Here is a 17,852-nt window from a genome sequence, read left to right as displayed (position 1 = left end):
TTTCCCTTCTTTTCCCAACACATGCATGTGAACTGTGCTTATATGATTTTGTTGGGTTTTTTGCAATATGATGCCTTTCTGGTATAAACCTTAAAGTTCACTGATTGGTGGAAGTCTGAAGGAAAAAAAAAAAGAACATCAAGTCATCTGTTTTTTCCATCCATTCTTCTCTCCTGTTTATTCTCCCTCTCCCCAGCTCTTCTACTGTTTTGCTGGGTATTATTTCTTAACTTGCTTTCCTCCTTCTTCTCTCTCACCACGCTGCTCTCTATTGGACATCTAAAAGGTGGGGACGCATGCAGCATGTATTCAAACAGTTTGACCTCTCCAGGTCCTTATCAGCAGCCCTTTGTTCCCCCAGTCCCATCTGACCCTCTCAATTCAAATGAGGATGGCAGCCAAGATGGCAGCTCTTCCTCCAAACAGTCTGTCTGTTGTAAGAACAGCTGGCAGACAAAACGCCAGAATGCTGAGACGTGGAGCAGTGCAGAGGAAGCGCCAGCTTCTCCTGCCAAGCTAAAGTCACGCAGTTGTGATGACCTACTCAACGATGGGCGTTCTAGCTCGGGTGGACGAAATGCTACCCGCTCAGAGAGTGCTGGGTCACTGGTATGCGATGGAAATCTCTCCACAGTATCATCATCTACTCGTTCATTACCCCGTCTCCATCGACGACGAGCACACGACTCGCCGGGCTTTCTCCAGCTCTATCGAAAGATGCACCAGATCGACAGAGCTCAGCTAATTCCATCTGAAGTCATCCGGTCGGTCCGTGCGCGCATCCTGGATCTAGAGCGTCAGCCTCATCTGCTTCGGCATCGCCTCTCTCCTTGGACACCCTCCTGGGGTGTGGAAGTGCCACGTGATATGGTGCCAAACCGCATTTCTGAATATGAGCGTCTTATTCAGAAATCCAAATCCATGCCTAACTTGGGTGATGGCGAGGTGCCTTCAGGCACCACCACACCAGGTGGCTCATCATCTCGAGCTAGCAGTGGTGGTGGTGTCACACCCAGTTATCCAAAACGCCGTTTTTCAATAGAGTCTTTACTGGAAGAAGACAACAATGGAAACAGTGGAACAGTACCTCAAACCATGGATCACTTACACCGACCTCGTAGCCCCCCTGAGGGACAGCCTCGTGTTGGACCAGACCCCGGGCGTGGACGGTCCTTCCCCGCTCCTCCTGTTCTCCAAGGCCCCCAAGCCAACCCAGACTATTCTGACAGTGAACAAGACGCTGTTGCCTCTGACCTCAGTGACTTCATTCAGGTTGAAGGCTCGTCATTTTGCAGTGAGAGTGACTTTGACCATTGCTCACTAACCTCCTCTGAGAGCCTATACGGCTCTTCCACCCTCCACCACCATCACCACCACCTCCGTCACCACCACCACCATCACCACCATCATCCTGGTCACCAGAGTCTTGGCCAGAGCCAAGGCTACCAACACCGCCATCTCATCAGCACCTGCAAAGGCCGCTGCCCGGCTTCATATACCCGTTTCACAACCATGATACGTCATGAGCGGGAACGCGCGCGACAGGAGCACCAGAGACCTTCACAGCAGACCCGCAGCAGCCATTCCCAAAACCAGAGCTCACAATCCCAGCAATCGATGTCCAAGCTGGCCTTCCTGGTCAGTCCAGTGCCTTTCCGCAGGAAAAAGGGCTCACCACCTACCTCTAGAAGATGCAGTGGGGGCGGAGGTCGAGGTAGCAGACCCAAGTCTAAACAGGCAATTTACGAAGCGCTAGATGCAGCTTTGAGAGACATATATGAGCACATTCAAGCAGAGAGAGGCCACAGAAACCCTCGGGCACCTGATGATAGCATCCTGAGAAGAATCTTGGCAGAACTGCTGCCAAATGTGCCAGAACGCAGCTCCTCGTTGCGGGGAAGGAGGGGGTGTTGGCACGGCGGTCACTCCTCTGCATCGTTGTACCCAGACAGTAGCCCCACTGGGTATGCCTCATATAGAGGAGAGCCCTCAACACCACGGTTACAGTCACCACGGATACAGTCACCAATCAGTGCCTGTTATGGACGACAGTTGGAGACCTCAAACAACAATGATTATGGAGAGGAGCAGGGCAATGGAAATGGTCTCTGTTACTCAGGTGGAAATAACACACATGTAACACCTCAGATACACACTACACTTAGCAGTCACTTAACATGAGTGTGTTTCACAACAAATACATGCATGCATACAAGCATAAATACACGAAGGCACATATACATCCACTTACATTTATCTCAGTGTCTCTTTCAGTTTTGTCTGCACTCGTTGCCCAGTTCTCCTCATTGATCTGCCGACACTTCCATTACCATGCTTTTCTGTTTAATTGTATGGCATTGATTAAGACCCATTTACTGTAAATTCTCGAGACAAATCTGGCTATTTGTTTATTTTGTTAAGTTAATGTGAGTGAAGCTTCCTGCTATTTTTTTAGTAAAATAAGAGGACAGTGCTTCTGCTTTAATTTGAAACACTGCACAGAATGTGGAGTTTTATTGGCAGATCCTCAATGAACAGATGAAGAAAACAGTGGAGAAGCTGAACTATTACAGTGAAATAGTACAAAAGTACAGTGAGGGATACAAATAACATGGTCCAAGTATAATAAGTCTGTTTTAGCACTGATGAAAAGGGTTTGAAACAGGAGAGGGATTGTTTCAAATGCTGGCTTTGTTTTCTGCAATTTTGGAAGACAGATATTTGAGAATTTACAGTATATTGCTCTGTAATCCTGTCTCAAAGATGTAATATTTCTTTACACCTTACTTTTAGGCTCCTAATGAACGAGTCATTAACTGGATTTTGGAGTTTGGCTATACAAAGAATTGAATTCTCTCACCAGAAGCCGAGGTTTACGTGTAGACTTGAATTTATAGTTGGGTTTAGGCAGTGTCTAAACCTCAAATCACAAAACAGAACAGGATGTGTAGTTACTTCAGGTGGATATTGATCAAACACTTTTGTTTTAAATGTGTTGTCAGTGAATGTGTTCAAAAAATCTACTTTCATGTTCAGAGTAAGAAATAATAATCTGGTTACAGTTTCCTTCAAACCGTATTTGTTATTTCAGTTTATTTGTAAAGAAATATAACTTCTAAGAGACAAGGTTGATGTTTGGGGTAAATTGTTGTGAATGTTCCTTTTTTTTTTTTTTTTTTAATGCATTTTGTTTTTCTTGTATCATTTGTCTGTTTCAAACATTTATTTATAGTTATCGCATTATTACCAGGTCATTTTCTTTCCCGTAATCCTTTTGATCCTACGTTTTTGTTGTTTGCCATATTTTTTTGCTCTGTATTCCCCGTGTTTCATTTTGTTTTCCGGGTATTTTGTAGCATCGCATGTGTCTATTTGTGCTGTTGTCCAATCACCTTGTTTTCTCCAATGAAAAACAAATAAAACACACCTGTTTATGACCCAAGCTTCCATTCCCTCATTTACCTGTTTGAGTGGCATCATCACTGTTTCCCAGATCACACTTTGTATTGTAGGTGATGTGGCATGTTCGCTTAGTAACTCCTGTGAACCTTTTCATGTGTCTCTGCTAATCACAGACCAGGACATCTCCAGGAGTTCCACACTGGATGGACGCCACACACCCCAGAACAGAAGACCCACTCCTGACAGAGAGGTACAACATTGGAACTGGTGGTGCACTTAACACATTTATACACGGTGCATTTCTCTCAAATAACATGTAATCAATGTGCTCAAAAGGGTAACGTCTTTGTCTTTAATTTCCCAGTTCTGTAGCACATTGATATTTATATTTATTCTTAAAAATTCAAAATAATTATGTTACATACGTGTTTCATATACCTGGTAATGCTTGTGGGCTTTCTTTCTCTCACTCCGCTCTTTTAGGTCTCCCATAAACAGATGACACAACTTATTCTGTTCTCTCTCCTCCATCAGAAACAACCTGCAAGAGCCATTTATGATTTTAAGGCACAAACGAGCAAGTGAGTACAACAAGCTTAGAGTGCACGCGTGAGAGAGCCGAGTCTAAGAACGCAGACATCTAACTGCACGTCAGCAAACTCAATGTCCTTTATTTACATTTTGTAGTTGTAATATTGCTTTCATGTATACCAGTATAACACCTTACCACCATAATCTGATGGGGGTTTTTTTTCTTTTAGATGTATGCATGAATAAAGCTGCTTTCTGCATTGCTGTCTCTTATTATTTTGCTCTTATTACTTATATTATTTTGCTTTCCTGGCTGACATTTTGTCACCGATGCTCGTGCTGCAGAAGTCACCGTGTCTTGTTCAGCTGCTATGTTATGTCCATGCAGTGGATGAAAGATGCATGCAGAGGCCCTTCACTCATAAAACTGTGTTACAGGGAGCTGACATTTAAAAAGGGTGATGCAGTGAACATCATCAGGCAGATAGATAACAACTGGTATGAAGGAGAACACCGTGGGCGAGTGGGAATATTCCCTATAGCATATGTAGAGGTAAGTCGGCTGCTGATTTCTGGTCTGAATATGGCTTGGTTGTATTTGAATATGCATCTCCTCCAACATGACACGCATACAGGTTTACACCATTTTTCACACATTTACAGAAGATGCCGTCTTCAGAGAAGCAGCAGCCAATCCGTCCTCCTCCTCCAGCACATGTCAGAGAGATTGGAGAGGCAGTGGCCCGCTACAACTTTAACGCTGATACTAACGTGGAGTTGTCACTGAGAAAGGTATTTCAACTTAAAGCATGTTTATAATGTTTTTGTCATTGATTTAAATATTTGAAGTGCTGGCTTTTGCAGTTATATCTAAAGGTAAAGATGTTACTAAATTGTAGTAAAAAAAAATGCAGTCCTCTGAAGAACTAAATTCCCGGTATTCTCTGTTCCATAGGAAGGAACTTCTAATCAAATGCAGTTTGATAAAGCAGACATATTGTATAAATTCCTCTATTCATATCAGATTTGAGGCCTAAAGCTAGGCCAAAACTGAGCCATGCAACAGGACAATGATCTCAAGCACAGCAGCAAATTTATAACATAAAGGCTGAAAAAGAAAAGAATCGATGTGTTACAATGATTGAGTCAAAAGCAAGAAAGTGCATAATGATATGCGCATAAATTGATGACAAAGAACTGAAGCAACGCCGTTAAGAAGAGTGGGACAAAATGATGTAAAATGACATGGGGAAAAAAGCCACATTGTGGTTTAAGTAAGTGTGAGAGGACCTGCTGTGGGGTCCTGTTCATTCCACCGTTCCTGATTTGCAGCTAAGTGCCTTGTTTGTGTGTTGTTGGTGTGTCTGATGTGTGCAGGGTGAGAGAGTGATTGTGATAAGGCAGGTGGATCAGAATTGGTATGAGGGGAAAATCCCAGACACAACCAAACAGGGGATCTTTCCTGTGTCCTACGTTGACCTTGTCAAGCGATCTCCATCCAAAAGCTCCGCCCATCACATAGATCCACATGGTTACCCCAGCAACAGGACACCAAGCTCCACACCCGTCAAGGTAAGAGAGTCTAGAGCCTGCTTACTCGTCAAGCCACAAAAAACAATAGAGCAACTTCAGATCAGATTTGTGCCTTGAAGATATTGATTAAGTTATACTTGAACTTGGCTTTTATTATTTATTTTATCAAAGTTATAAGTAATCAGAGCCTAATTATTGTTAAATTACATTGTTACTGTTTAAAATCACGTGTTTGTGTGATGGTCTCTTTATTTCCTGTTTTATGCAGTTTTCCTCACAGTTGTATGGGATGTATGTATAGTCAAAGTTTATTACAGAGGACACTGTTTATTTTCAAATGCGCTCTATAAATAAACTTTACTTGACTGTACGACAGTGCAATAATGTAAATAATGCATCTCTTTCAGGGGCTTCATAAATTCATTAAGATGTGATTTTGGGGGGTATTTCTTCATCTTAAAAAAAGCTGTTGGTTATCAACTTGCACCCCAAATAAAAAGAAAATAAAGATCCAAAACTTCCCTCTGGTGTAACGGTAGTCTAGTAATTAGTGAATACTTTAACTATAGTAAGTCTTCTGTTCTACCTTGAAGAGTCAAAACGTACATAAAAACACACAGCACGTCTCTGTTCTAGTTTCATAAATCACCCACTGTTCCTTCTTTTTTTGCTTTATTTTCATGGAGCCTTTCTATCATCCACCTCCACCACCCACCACCCACAAACCCCCCTCCCCTCACCCCTCTTTGAGAAGCCTTGACCTGCAAGCCATCACCACCGAGTGGCTGTCCCTCACAGTGGAGCCGTCAGCATCCACTCAAGCTCGCTCCCTCACGAACACCCCTCTGCCGCCCACACCGCCTCCTCTCCCCTCTGACCTTGCATCTCTCCTAAAGGCTCAAGAGCCCAAAGCACTCTCATCTGCACAGCCACAAAAAAGTTTCACCTTGTCATCCCTAGCAACCACAGCCTGCAAAGAATTTTCCAGAACGCCCACTTTTAAAGACGCAAACCTCAGTTTAGGTCACACCACAGCTGTCTCACCCATCTCCCCCCCTACTCCTCCTCCTCCAGACCCCCATTTCTCATTAACCTCTCCACTGCCTGACTCTTCATTTCAATATAACTGTGGCAGAGGACTGCATATCACTGAGGAAGACTCAAACTTAGGAATTACTACACCTGAGGTTTTATCAGAGCCGATAAAATCAGCCACACCTCCTGCACAAGAGCACAAATCCACAGTACGAGTAAACAAAAGCAGGGAAACCCCGAACACTAAACTGCAAGTCAAAGACCCTTATGATGAGCTGTTGTGCATGTTTTTGGATGGTTCCAGCAGCACAGATGATGGTGATGTTTTGAGATCATCTCCAGTAGATTCTTCAGCAGCTAAGCTGACCAAAACGTCCCAAAGCAGGCTCTTCCCATTAAAAGCGGAAGAATCCCATCAGTCGGACGTAAAGCCCCCAGCGGTCACTCCTGCAAGCAACTCAACAGGCAGCTTTCAGTTAGCAGTGCAGCTTCACAAGCCTGTAACAATGGAGCCCCTATGTGTTTCGTGGGGAGAGCAGTCAAAAAATGTGAATGGGCAACGTTTTGACTCACATAGACCACCGTCAGTACAAGCAAAGGAATACACTGAGTTGTTCATTGAAGAAGACGATGAAGCTAGAAGTGAGAAAGAGCAGGATGTTAGAGTTTTAAATCAGATGCACAGCCCACAGGTACAGCATGGTGTGCACTACATCTGTTGAGTTTGGAAATGCTATAGGGCCTTAGAAGGGACATTGAGGAATTAAGTTAATATACTGTATGATGTCATTCCCCGCCAAAATTAGCAAGTGTGTCCCATCGTCCTTTTTTTATGTTTTGTTTTGTTTTCTCCCATCTCCTGCTGCGCGACTGCAAAATGCTGAGGCGCATAGTGCGTATAAGTCGCTAGCACTATGCTGACTCATTAACTGCAGAGCTCCAAACCTCTTCTGGCATTAACATCAGCATAGAAACTGTTCACCAGGAGCTTCTTGGCATTGGTTTCCATGGCCGAGCAGCTCCTGTAGGTGCAGTACACCCAGGGTTGTTTTTTTTTTTGTTTGTTTGTTTGTTTGTTTGTTTGTTTGTTTTTTTGGGGTGGGGGGGGGGTGTATTTAGTGTTCAAGAGGCACTTGAGTTCTCTTTCCAGTTTTTTTTAAAAATTGTGTTATTTTTGGCATCTGATTTAAAAAATAATACATTATTTTTATTATTGTTATCTAGTCTAGTCTAGGGCGCATTATAGACTTGTGTTCTTATTTCCATTCAACACTGATCACAAGATTTTTTGGAAACATCTCATACTCAGTGGAAACTAGTGGATATATTTTTGTTAATTAGGATACTTATCACAAGATTGTTTTATATATATATATATATATATATATATATATATATATATATATTAATTATACTTTCCTCCATGTCCCGTCTGGGGTGTAGTAAATCACAAACAGAACAGCTCATCCCGTGGTTACACTTGAGTATTCACATGTGTGTCTTTACCCCGTAGGCTGAAGTGTCTCCATCTACTCAGTTTCCCCACAATGGTCCCTCCTCCCCCTCCACACCACCCCCTGTGACCTCCCTGCTTTCCACTTCTTTTTCCTCTGCTTGCCCTTCATCCTCTTTCTCCCACACACAACAGCAGCACAATCGTAGTATCGTCCCTTCCTGTGACCATGCCTCCCCTCGTCCTCCGTCCCTTCCTCAGCTCACAACGTCACTGCTGCCTCCAATTTCTCCATCTGTCTCACCACCTCCCCTCCACTTCCCTCCAGACGATCCCTCTCAGCGGTCTGTCGCTCACCCCTCAAGCTCTCCTTTTCTTTCTAGTCCGGTCACGACATGTCCCATCTCAGAGCCAAATTTTCCCCTTCCTCCCGCTAACATTGCCCCTCCACCCTCCACTCAGCGCTGTCCCCCCACTGCCCCAACTGTACCACATCAAGGACGTAGGTCGCCTAAGGTGAAGGTAAAGCTGGCATGTAACGAGTATGCCGTTGATTTGTGGTGATGAGGATGATAAGAACTCTCATAATAGTGTATTTCTCTAACTACTAAGACGTGAACTGAATTGAGAAGTAACTGATTGGTTATATATATCAAAGATTAATTACAATTTATAATCAGATTTATAGATGCAATGCAAGCAGTACTGTTAGTTTCAGGCACTAATTCTCATTATATTAACATGTAAGTACCCAGCTGATGATTTTAGAGGCAGCAGAATACATGCTTGAATAACTGTTAATAGAGTTGTGAGCTGTAACTGTACTGTGTTGTGATTAGGAGGCTTTTTATTGGCATCAGCATGTTGATGATGTTTTACAGCATGTCTTTAGACTCTCTGTCTGTGTGCAGAGCTCAGAGTCGAGGTTGCTGTTGGTTACTGTTAAAGATTATAGGTGTGTTGCTTCTGGTCTTTCTGCCTGTTAAGCAGGATCCAATTGTTGGTGGTAAACCCCCTCGTAGCCCCATCTTGTCCCGGAGGTCCTATCTGTCACCCGTTAGAGGTCGAAGGGTAGGGGGGCATGTCTTCATTCAACCATGCTCATAGTGCACTCCTGTCTCTGTGCAGGAGGGAGATGTTGGGAATAACCATATCATTCATGACTGATAACGTGCTACAGTATGCTTTTTTTGGTTCATTTCTTTTTGTTCTTTTGTCATATGATGATTTATAATTTCACTTTGTGAGAAGATAAAAATCAAAAGTATCTTAGAGCAAAAAAACTTGCTAAAATCTTTTCTCCTCAAACACTAAACAAAAGCTCCACAAATGGCAAAACACAAATTTGTGTTAATCATTTGTGTTTCTCTCTTTGTCTCTAAAACTCAGCGGTCAGTACAAGATGCACTCCACGGTGGAGGAGACCCGTAAGTAGTATGATTTTAATTTTTTTTTGAATTGCTATTAACATCTTTCTCTGTGCTTTAAAAGGCGTGTGTGTGTGTGTGTGTGTGTGTGTGTGTGTGTGTGTGTGTGTGTGTGTGGCATTAACTGTAATCAAAACAACTGCACCCATCCAGTTTAAATTAGCTGTACTTAACTGCAGTGTTGGTCAAGTTACTTGAAAAAAGTAATCAGTAACTAATTACTGATTACTTCGACAAAAAAGTAATCCCGTTACTTTACTGATTATTTATTTTCAAAAGTAATTAATTACTTAGTTACTTAGTTACTTTTTAAAAACCCGATTTACAACCTGAATAGGTGATAAAGCGATAGATCTTTCAGCCCAATTCTACTTTTTCTAAATAATCCATCATACAAAATGTAATCAAATGGAAAAGTCTCTTTTTTAAACTTGTTTTATCAGTTTTAATCTTTTAACTTTATGCATCAAGCAAAAATTTAATTATATGCAACATTCTCTGACTTGAATTAGTTTAACATTTAAACCTATTTTTGACACATTCCAGCACATAAAATAAAATATTTTTTGTGTTTACACTCACTCTTTCAAATAGATGCAAGTAAAACACAGCAGGAAATAAATAAAGTCAAAGACTCAGCGGTCCTGTTGCTCTATTTTCACCTGTAAAGCAGGAGTAGAGTAGGCGGAGGTTTACCCTGGTGCAGGTGTGCCGCGGTCAGTTGAAGAATCCGCGAGTTTCTCTGTGAGTTTCCCATTACGTCGTAGCGCACTCGGTGCTTGCTTGGAAGTTTTGGGGGTTTTTTTCGCTGTAAAAAGAAGTTTTCTTCCCACGCACAACGGACGCTAATGTTTTTGTCACTTTTTATGGAATCAAACTCAAAGTAAGGTCAGTACTTCCACGCTTTAAACGCTGCACGCTCATACTCTCTCCCACAATCGATATACGATCCATTGTTGATCTGCACACAGCTGTTGTCACCAACGGCGCACTCGCTTACGTCACTGTCGTGAGACATTCTCGCAAAAAATCACGGTTTTAGTAACGCAGTAACGCAGCGTTCCTACGGGAAAGTAACTGTAATCTAATTACCGTTTTTGCAATAGTAATCCCTTACTTTACTCGTTACTTGAAAAAAGTAATCAGATTATGCGTTACTGCCCATCTCTGCTTAATAGTGAAGAAATACTTGCCAAAGAATAAAAATCAAATCTTTTCCAACCCAGGTACCAGGCGCTGTACAACTACATGCCTCGCAATGAGGATGAGCTGGAGCTGCGGGAGGGAGACGTCGTTGATGTGATGGAGAAGTGCGATGATGGCTGGTTTGTTGGTAAGATGAACAGACATCAGCCAACAAAAGTAATAGAGATAGAAATACAAAATGCATTGAGCCAAACACATGATGAACTAAAGTGAGTTTATCACTATATAAGTGTATAAAGTAGTAGAATTATATTGTTACACTTGCCTGCCTCTTCTATAAATGTATAAAATCCAATCATCCAGTCACATGGCAGCATCTCAATGAATTTAGGCATGTAGTAATGATCAGGAGGACCTGATGAAAATGTACAGGATTTTCCCAAATAACCATCTCTGCAGAACAGCCTGAAAAATAGAAAATGGCCAGACTGTTTCCAACTAATAGGAGGTCAGCAGTAACTAAAATAACCACTCATTATAATCAAGTTATGCAGAAGAGCATCTCTGAATACAAAGAGCAGCAGAAGACCATACAGGGACCCACTCCTGTGAACTAAAAACAGGAAACCGATGCTACCATTTACATGGGCTCAGAAAAATTGGACATCAGAAGATTGAAAAAATGATTTCTGCTGCAGCATGCAGGTTGTTGATGACATTGTGCCAATGTGGATTGGAATCTCTGAGGAATGTTTCCACAGCACTTTGTTCAATCTGTGGCACAAAGAATTAAGGAAGTACCAGCAAGACGTCGATAATTGTCATAATAAATGAAGCAGAAATGAGCGCACTGACTGAATAAGCAGGAAGAATGCAGAAAATAAATACAGTCAATGTTTAACTTGATAATGACTCCAATAAAGTGCTGAACTACTTTCAGTTAAATTAGGAATTTGATAACTCTGTCCACCACTGTATATATCAAAAAAATCGATATAATTTTATAGATACTCACAAAAATCACAGAATTTACCTCAAGGAACTTTTACACTTTATACAGTGCATTTTGTGCTTTTGTTTGTTATTTTTTCCTGTTGTGTTTGTGCTGGTTTCTAGCTTTTTAACCATTATTAATGTATGAGTTAAAGGTTTAGTCAGTTACAATGGACCGAATGGACCATGAAATTAATGTGATTTGAGAACACCAACTTTGGACCCCCTCCTTAATTTAATGTCTAAAGTCAGGGTGTAAAGACAAACACGACCTAAAACCTTCTAAAAAAATAGAGGAAAACTAAAGCATAAAAATGTAGAAAAACTAGACACACCACTAGATGTCAGTGTGGCTTCAGCACTGACTGTGGGAGAAGACAAAACAACCATATCCCTCACAGCTGAGCACAGATTAAGTGTCATTTCTTTGTTTTTCAAAAATGAAACTTGCTTAAATGTTGGTGTAGTTCTGAATCTCCACAGTTGGCAGATTTCTAGACTACAGCTGACATTTGTGCCATAGTCGTGTTTCAGCCCTGACAGTTTCCTTTCATTGTTCTGTGTTTGTGAAGGGACCTCTCGAAGGAGCAAGTTGTTTGGAACCTTCCCAGGAAACTACGTGAAGCAGCTATAATGATTCCAAACTCCCGCTGACCCAGCCCCTTTCTATGACCCGTTCATCGCCCTCCTCAGCACAGCACCCGCAGGACATCAACAAAGACCTGCAGCACACGTTTGTGTTTGCGTGTATGTGTGTGGCTTGTCAGCTTCACACAGACAAAATACTTAGCTCTAACTAGCCATCTTTAATGGAAGACTTCTATAAAGTAATAACGCATTTTTTAAACTTATCTTTTTACCCTTATTTTTCTATTATGGAGAACCGAAGATTTGTGCTGCACCCAGTGACCTTTGACTTTTGACAATAACGGAAGTATATCTGCAGTGATGCTTTCCTTTCTTTTTCAGTTGTTTAAGGACATTAAGATCACCAAGAATACCTTTTTTTTCTCCAGTAACTCAAAATTTAAATCACTTATAGTTAACTTCAGTGTTTATTTACAGATGTCTCCACAAAGATTTAGTGCAGAGAGTGTTAAAGGAAAGCAGTATTGTGTCAGAGGCCAGATGTGTTTTGGCAAATTAGGAGCCAACGTGTTGCATCATCATGCCAGGTAAAAGGATGGTTCAGCAAATGTTTTTTTGTTTTACTTTGGGGGATATTATTTTAATAAAATGAACAATAAGTTTAAATACTGCAGACGTGAAGAAAAACACTATCACAGACTTAGCTCCAGATTAGTAAACACGTTGTTGCTGTTCAGTTATTTTCACGTTAGAATTGAAGCACTTTTACTGAACTTGATCACAAACAATCTCTTTGGTTTCTTTTTTTAACCTCACTTCAGATTTTACACAGCAGAGGTCATTTTGACTGCGCCTGGCTTCGGGGGAGAGGAGTGTGTTGAAAGTGTATGCAGAAAGGTTACTGACCTTTTTTTAGGTATTATATTTATTAGAAGACGAAGGCTGGTCTCACTGTGTTATACGATGATTTTTAGAAAGAACGGAGCACCACATTGTTTTTTTTGGGATTTTTTTTTAAGCATATTTTAACAGTACCTAACTTACATTTGAATGATTGTTATTTTATGGTCATCATTATTCAAAGTCCAGGTTCTGAGTGATTACAGAAAAACAAAAACACAATGGTTAATGGGCTAAAAAGAACTTACTGTTGTTTTATGATGAATTTATTTAAGTCAGATACAGGACGGGAATTTTGAAAACCTTTGGAAATCACAGAACTGCTGTTGGATCTTTTATAGCTGTTGTCAGAGTGAGTGGGTAGTGTGTCATTACTCATGTTTGTACTGTTGTGAAATGATTGGCAATTTCCATCTTAGCGTGTCGTTCTCAGTAACTGATCTCTGTTTTGTTTTCTTCACAAAGAATGGACACTGACAACAAAACGATGTAAAAGCACCTTAAAATATTTTATCATTCACTGTCCTTCACGTCACTCTCTGTCATTCACCATTTCAGCCGGCGTGAGTTCACTGTGTGCGAGTGTGAGCGTGTCGTGTTTTTGTAAGCCTTTTTTTGTTTTTGTATGTGAGCTGTAAAATGGCCAACATCCACTTGCTTTATAAAGTCGGCTTTTTCTCATCCACCATCACGTTTGGTTTCCTCTTTCTTTCCATTTCGCATCATCAGTGGTGCTAACCCGCATTCTTCTGAGAACGTCTCGTGTAGCCGGGCTCGTAGGATTTTCTTTGCTCCAGTTCGTCGTTTTTACGTTGGTGGGGTATTTAAAGTGAATTTACTGTAGGTAGACCGAGTAGAGTTGGTGATCGCTGCCTTAAATCCAGCTCACTAATTTAATAGCCATGTATATGTAAACCTGTGATGCAAAAACAAAAAGAATAATTTATGCATATGTAGTTTAGAAAGTGTATGAAAGTGTGCAGAGAACATACAAAGTGTTCAGTGTTTAAACGTTAGGCCCTCTGCCTGCCTTTGATACGAGCGTAAGAACAAATTCGAAGCAAGGAGATGAATTTGATTGCTGATATGTTTATACGTGTATGAAGGTGTAAATCTTATGTTATTCATGTTATTATTGAACTCAATGCACACTCTTGGACCTGAGTATTTCTTGTAGGACTTGTTGGATGATTTTAAGGGGCTGTATTGCTAATAAAATCCAGCTGGTAGATCAAATATTCCAACAATTTTTTTTCTTTCAGCTCAACAGAAAAAGATTATGTCATCCACCTGAAATGAAAATCTCAGGTGCCATAGGCAGAAATCTAGAAATCCCTGGCATAAATCCTCTCCTACCAGAAGGTCACAGGACACACGCGTGAATTAATGTTCACTTTTGACGTCAAGCAGAATTTAAAAACTGCAAAGCGGTTTGCATCGGTATTGGACTGAACAGAGTGAAAAGTTCTGGGTATACAACCTACACAGATGTTCTTAGGTGCTCACATTAAGCATAGGTTGAAAGCTGATTGATAGAAATGTGGGCTGGAATACGAAAGCGAGTGACGTCAGAATTCAGCATGAAGGGTTTTTCCCCCTTCATTAAAACGTAAAACATCAAAAGAGCAGCACGAAAAGCAAAGGAAGCACCTGCAGAGAACAACCGTTTAAACCGTTTTTAACACTTGGTTTCACTTCACTACTAAGAAGGTCTTTGTCTATTATTACTTCAGCCCTATTCTCAGTAGACGCTAAGCTAAAGGACCAACAGACAGATTGTCATGGACACCGCCCCCTGGTGACAGTAAACTGCTACAACGTATACACGACTACTGGAAACTACCAATGTATAACCGGTGAAAAGCCCTGTGGTTGGAGAAATCTTGTGTCGGATGCTTTTTCTTTTGTTTTTTAAACCAGAAAACAGAGCCCAGAGTAGCTGGAGGCGGGTCGCTCCCTCTCAGACTTGAATTATTTTATTGTTGCCTGCCCTAGCTAAGGTAGGACATATAATTTAGATGGACACGAGTACCTACTAATTAGTGCTAGCTGACTAAAAACACAAATTTTGTAGACTGGAACTCAAAGCAGGGCACGTAATTCCATTCCCTGCAACCAGGCAAGTGTTTGTGGTGTCAGTGCCACAAAAAGAATTCAAACATCCATTTCAGTCCAGTTGACTTCAGGTCAGTGTTGGTCAAGTTACTTGAAAAAAGTAATCAGTAACTAATTACTTATTACTTCCTCAAAAAAGTAATCCCGTTACTTTACTGATTACTTATTTTCAAAAGTAATTAATTACTTAGTTACTTTTTAAAAACACGATTTACAACCTGAATAGGTGATAAAGCGATAGATCTTTCAGCCCAATTCTACTTTTTCTACATAATCCATCATACAAAATGTAATCAAATGGAAAAGTCTCTTTTTAAAACTTGTTTTATCAGTTTTAATCTTTTAACTTTATGCATCAAGCAAAAATTTAATTATATGCAACATTCTCTGACTTGAATAAATTAGTTTAACATTTAAACCTATTTTCTGCACATTCCAGCACATAAAATAAAAAAAATTTTGTGTTTACACTCAGTCTTTCAAATAGATGCAAGTAAAACACAGCAGAAAATAAATAAAGTCAAAGACTCAGCGGTCCTGTTGCTCTATTTTCACCTGTAAAGCAGGACTGCGGTAGGCGGAGGTTTACCCTGGTGCAGGTGTGCCGCGGTCAGTGGAAGAATCCGCGAGTTTCTCGGTGCTTGCTTGGAAGTTTTGGGGTTTTTTCGCTGTAAAAAGAAGTTTTCTTCCCACGCACAACGGACGCTAATGTTTTTGTCACTTTTTATGGAATCAAACTCAAAGTAAGGTCAGTACTTCCACGCTTTAAACGCTACACGCTCATACTCTCTCCCACAATCGATATGTGATCCATTGTTGATCTGCACACAGCTGTTGTCACTAAAGGCGCACTCGCTTATGTCACTGTCATGAGACATTCTCGCAAAAAATCACTGTTTTAGTAACGCAGTAACGCAGCGTTCCTACGGGAAAGTAACGGTAATCTAATTACCGTTTTTGCAATAGTAATCCCTTACTTTACTCGTTTCTTGAAAAAAGTAATCGGATTACAGTAACGCGTTACTGCCCATCTCTGCTTCAGGTGACGTAAAATCACTGAACTGAATCCCCAACCCCAGAGGCAATCTTTTAATACAGGAGTTGACAGAGATTGACTCTCTTTTGGAGCCAGTAGAGGAAACCAATCTGCAGTAAAAGGCGGTCGTGTGCCAATAAGAAGGCAGCTGCATGTTCAAGTAAACCATCTCAGTATTTTGGCTCTCAGCTACAAGGACATTTCTTTCTTCTTACAAACAAAACTTTTGCAAAAGGTCACAAATTCTTTGCGAAGAAGCAAAGAAACAGCAGTTGGTGTCTGTGAGTGTGGAAGGTCCGCTTCAGTCCAAGCGATGTAAATTTCACCATCAGGAGGGGAACGTGTGCCCTGCAGTTTGTCACGACACTCTGGCTACAATCCACCATATGCACGGCTCCTCTAGGCAGACTTGAAAACAAGAATAAATAAAGGATAAATAAGGAGAGCTCTTTCAGTGGGTCTGCAAACAAGCAGAGTCCTGGTTTCAGTCACGTTCAACAGCGCTAGATTAGATTAGATTAGATTAGATAGAACTTTATTAATCCCTCAGGTGGGTTCCTCTGGGAAATTTGATTTCCAAAAAAGCACAGCACCGACAGAAGTTACAGAGTTACTGTGTTGCTATTGGTGGATTTTGAAGCTTCATCACACATTGAACCAGTAGAGCAGTCCTGATCTATGTTGCATTAAACTTGCATGACATATATAACTGTTCCATTCCTCAGGTAAAGCAAGGTAAACATAAAGTTCATATAATGCCTATATGCTTATGTACTTGAACGCTACACGTGTGCTAAATATGGTTTTGGTGTTACAGAGAATGGATGCCTAGATCTGTACTCTTACTGTTACGGCCTGTTAATTCTGTCCAGAGAGAAAGAAATGTGGAAACACAAGTGATTCCATGTCATGGCAACCACAGAAACAAACCATGAATCTGATCCACGCTGAAATACTGCAAGTGGGAAAGGGTTTTCAAGGCCGAAGGCGGAGTTTGTGGTGTGGATTCATAATGGCACATTTACATGATGAAGCCGCTCCCTGCTCAGGCTAAATGGCTATCACTGTTGACACAGATTAGTATGCCTTACTCACAGGCATGGACCATTTGATGTTTTTATTTATTTTTTATTTTAACTTATTAATAGTACTACACAGATATGAAAGGGGAGCAAAGAAAATTCTGTATTGGCTGAAAAATAAATTCCTGAGATCACAAAGAGCGAATTCAGATTTTGGCCTAGAAGAAGTCTTTAAAGACATGAAAAATGGCTCAGTTTAATAGAGTAGACAAAGCCCGGTTTCTGCTGTAAACACAATAAAAAATAAAAAAAACTTCAAGTCAGAGCTGGATTGTTATCAAGCTCGGCTAGGAGTGAGAGTCCTGGGTCCCTTCCAAATCAATAGTGACTGGAATGTGCCTGTGAGACCTCCAAGGCCTCAGAGAGAAGCTTTGCCTTCAGACCAAATAAGGGCAGGAGCAGCAAGACCCATCAACCAGAGCAAGAGGAGGCCAGCCAGACCTCGAGCTGCCCAGGGATGAGAAGCATTAGTGGGGGCTGGCTTCTGACAGAAGCTGGTTTACATCTTCAGTCTGTGTGTGGACACGAGTTCATTTAGGTAAGCAGTTACTGAGCCAGAAGTGGTTATGAGTAAAACAAGCAATGCTTTGGTTTTACCTCATCATCATGAC

The 17,852-nt window shown here is 41.1% G+C and overlaps 1 protein-coding gene across 16 annotated transcripts in view; it reads left to right on the top strand.

Moving 5' to 3' along the window:
* sorbs2a (sorbin and SH3 domain containing 2a) overlaps positions 1-13,694 on the top strand; it is a 64,156-nt gene extending 50,462 nt beyond the window's left edge. For 13 of the 16 annotated variants that reach the window (XM_085276421.1, XM_085276420.1, XM_085276429.1 and 10 more), the window contains 9 exons: positions 287-2,119; positions 3,576-3,652; positions 3,886-3,983; positions 4,372-4,486; positions 4,597-4,725; positions 5,311-5,505; positions 9,344-9,381; positions 10,608-10,714; positions 12,093-13,694. In XM_085276421.1, the coding sequence (XP_085132547.1) occupies positions 287-2,119; positions 3,576-3,652; positions 3,886-3,983; positions 4,372-4,486; positions 4,597-4,725; positions 5,311-5,505; positions 9,344-9,381; positions 10,608-10,714; positions 12,093-12,154 (2,654 nt within the window). In that variant the 3' untranslated portion in view covers positions 12,155-13,694. Of the gene's footprint in view, positions 1-286; positions 2,120-3,575; positions 3,653-3,885; positions 3,984-4,371; positions 4,487-4,596; positions 4,726-5,310; positions 5,506-6,152; positions 7,194-8,014; positions 8,477-8,941; positions 9,026-9,343; positions 9,382-10,607; positions 10,715-12,092 lie in introns of all 16 variants that reach the window. The other 3 variants (XM_085276432.1, XM_085276423.1, XM_085276431.1) reach the window with 2 other exon arrangements.
* The last annotated feature ends 4,158 nt before the right edge of the window (positions 13,695-17,852 follow it).

This window comes from Mchenga conophoros, linkage group LG6 (genome assembly GCF_057382185.1).
Source record: "Mchenga conophoros isolate Kocher_MC1m ecotype Shallow Benthic linkage group LG6, M_conophoros_male_GT1.1, whole genome shotgun sequence".
NCBI lineage: Eukaryota > Metazoa > Chordata > Actinopteri > Cichliformes > Cichlidae > Mchenga > Mchenga conophoros.
The sequence above is the reverse complement of the archived record's forward strand: the minus strand, read 5'-3'. Positions and strand labels throughout refer to the sequence as shown.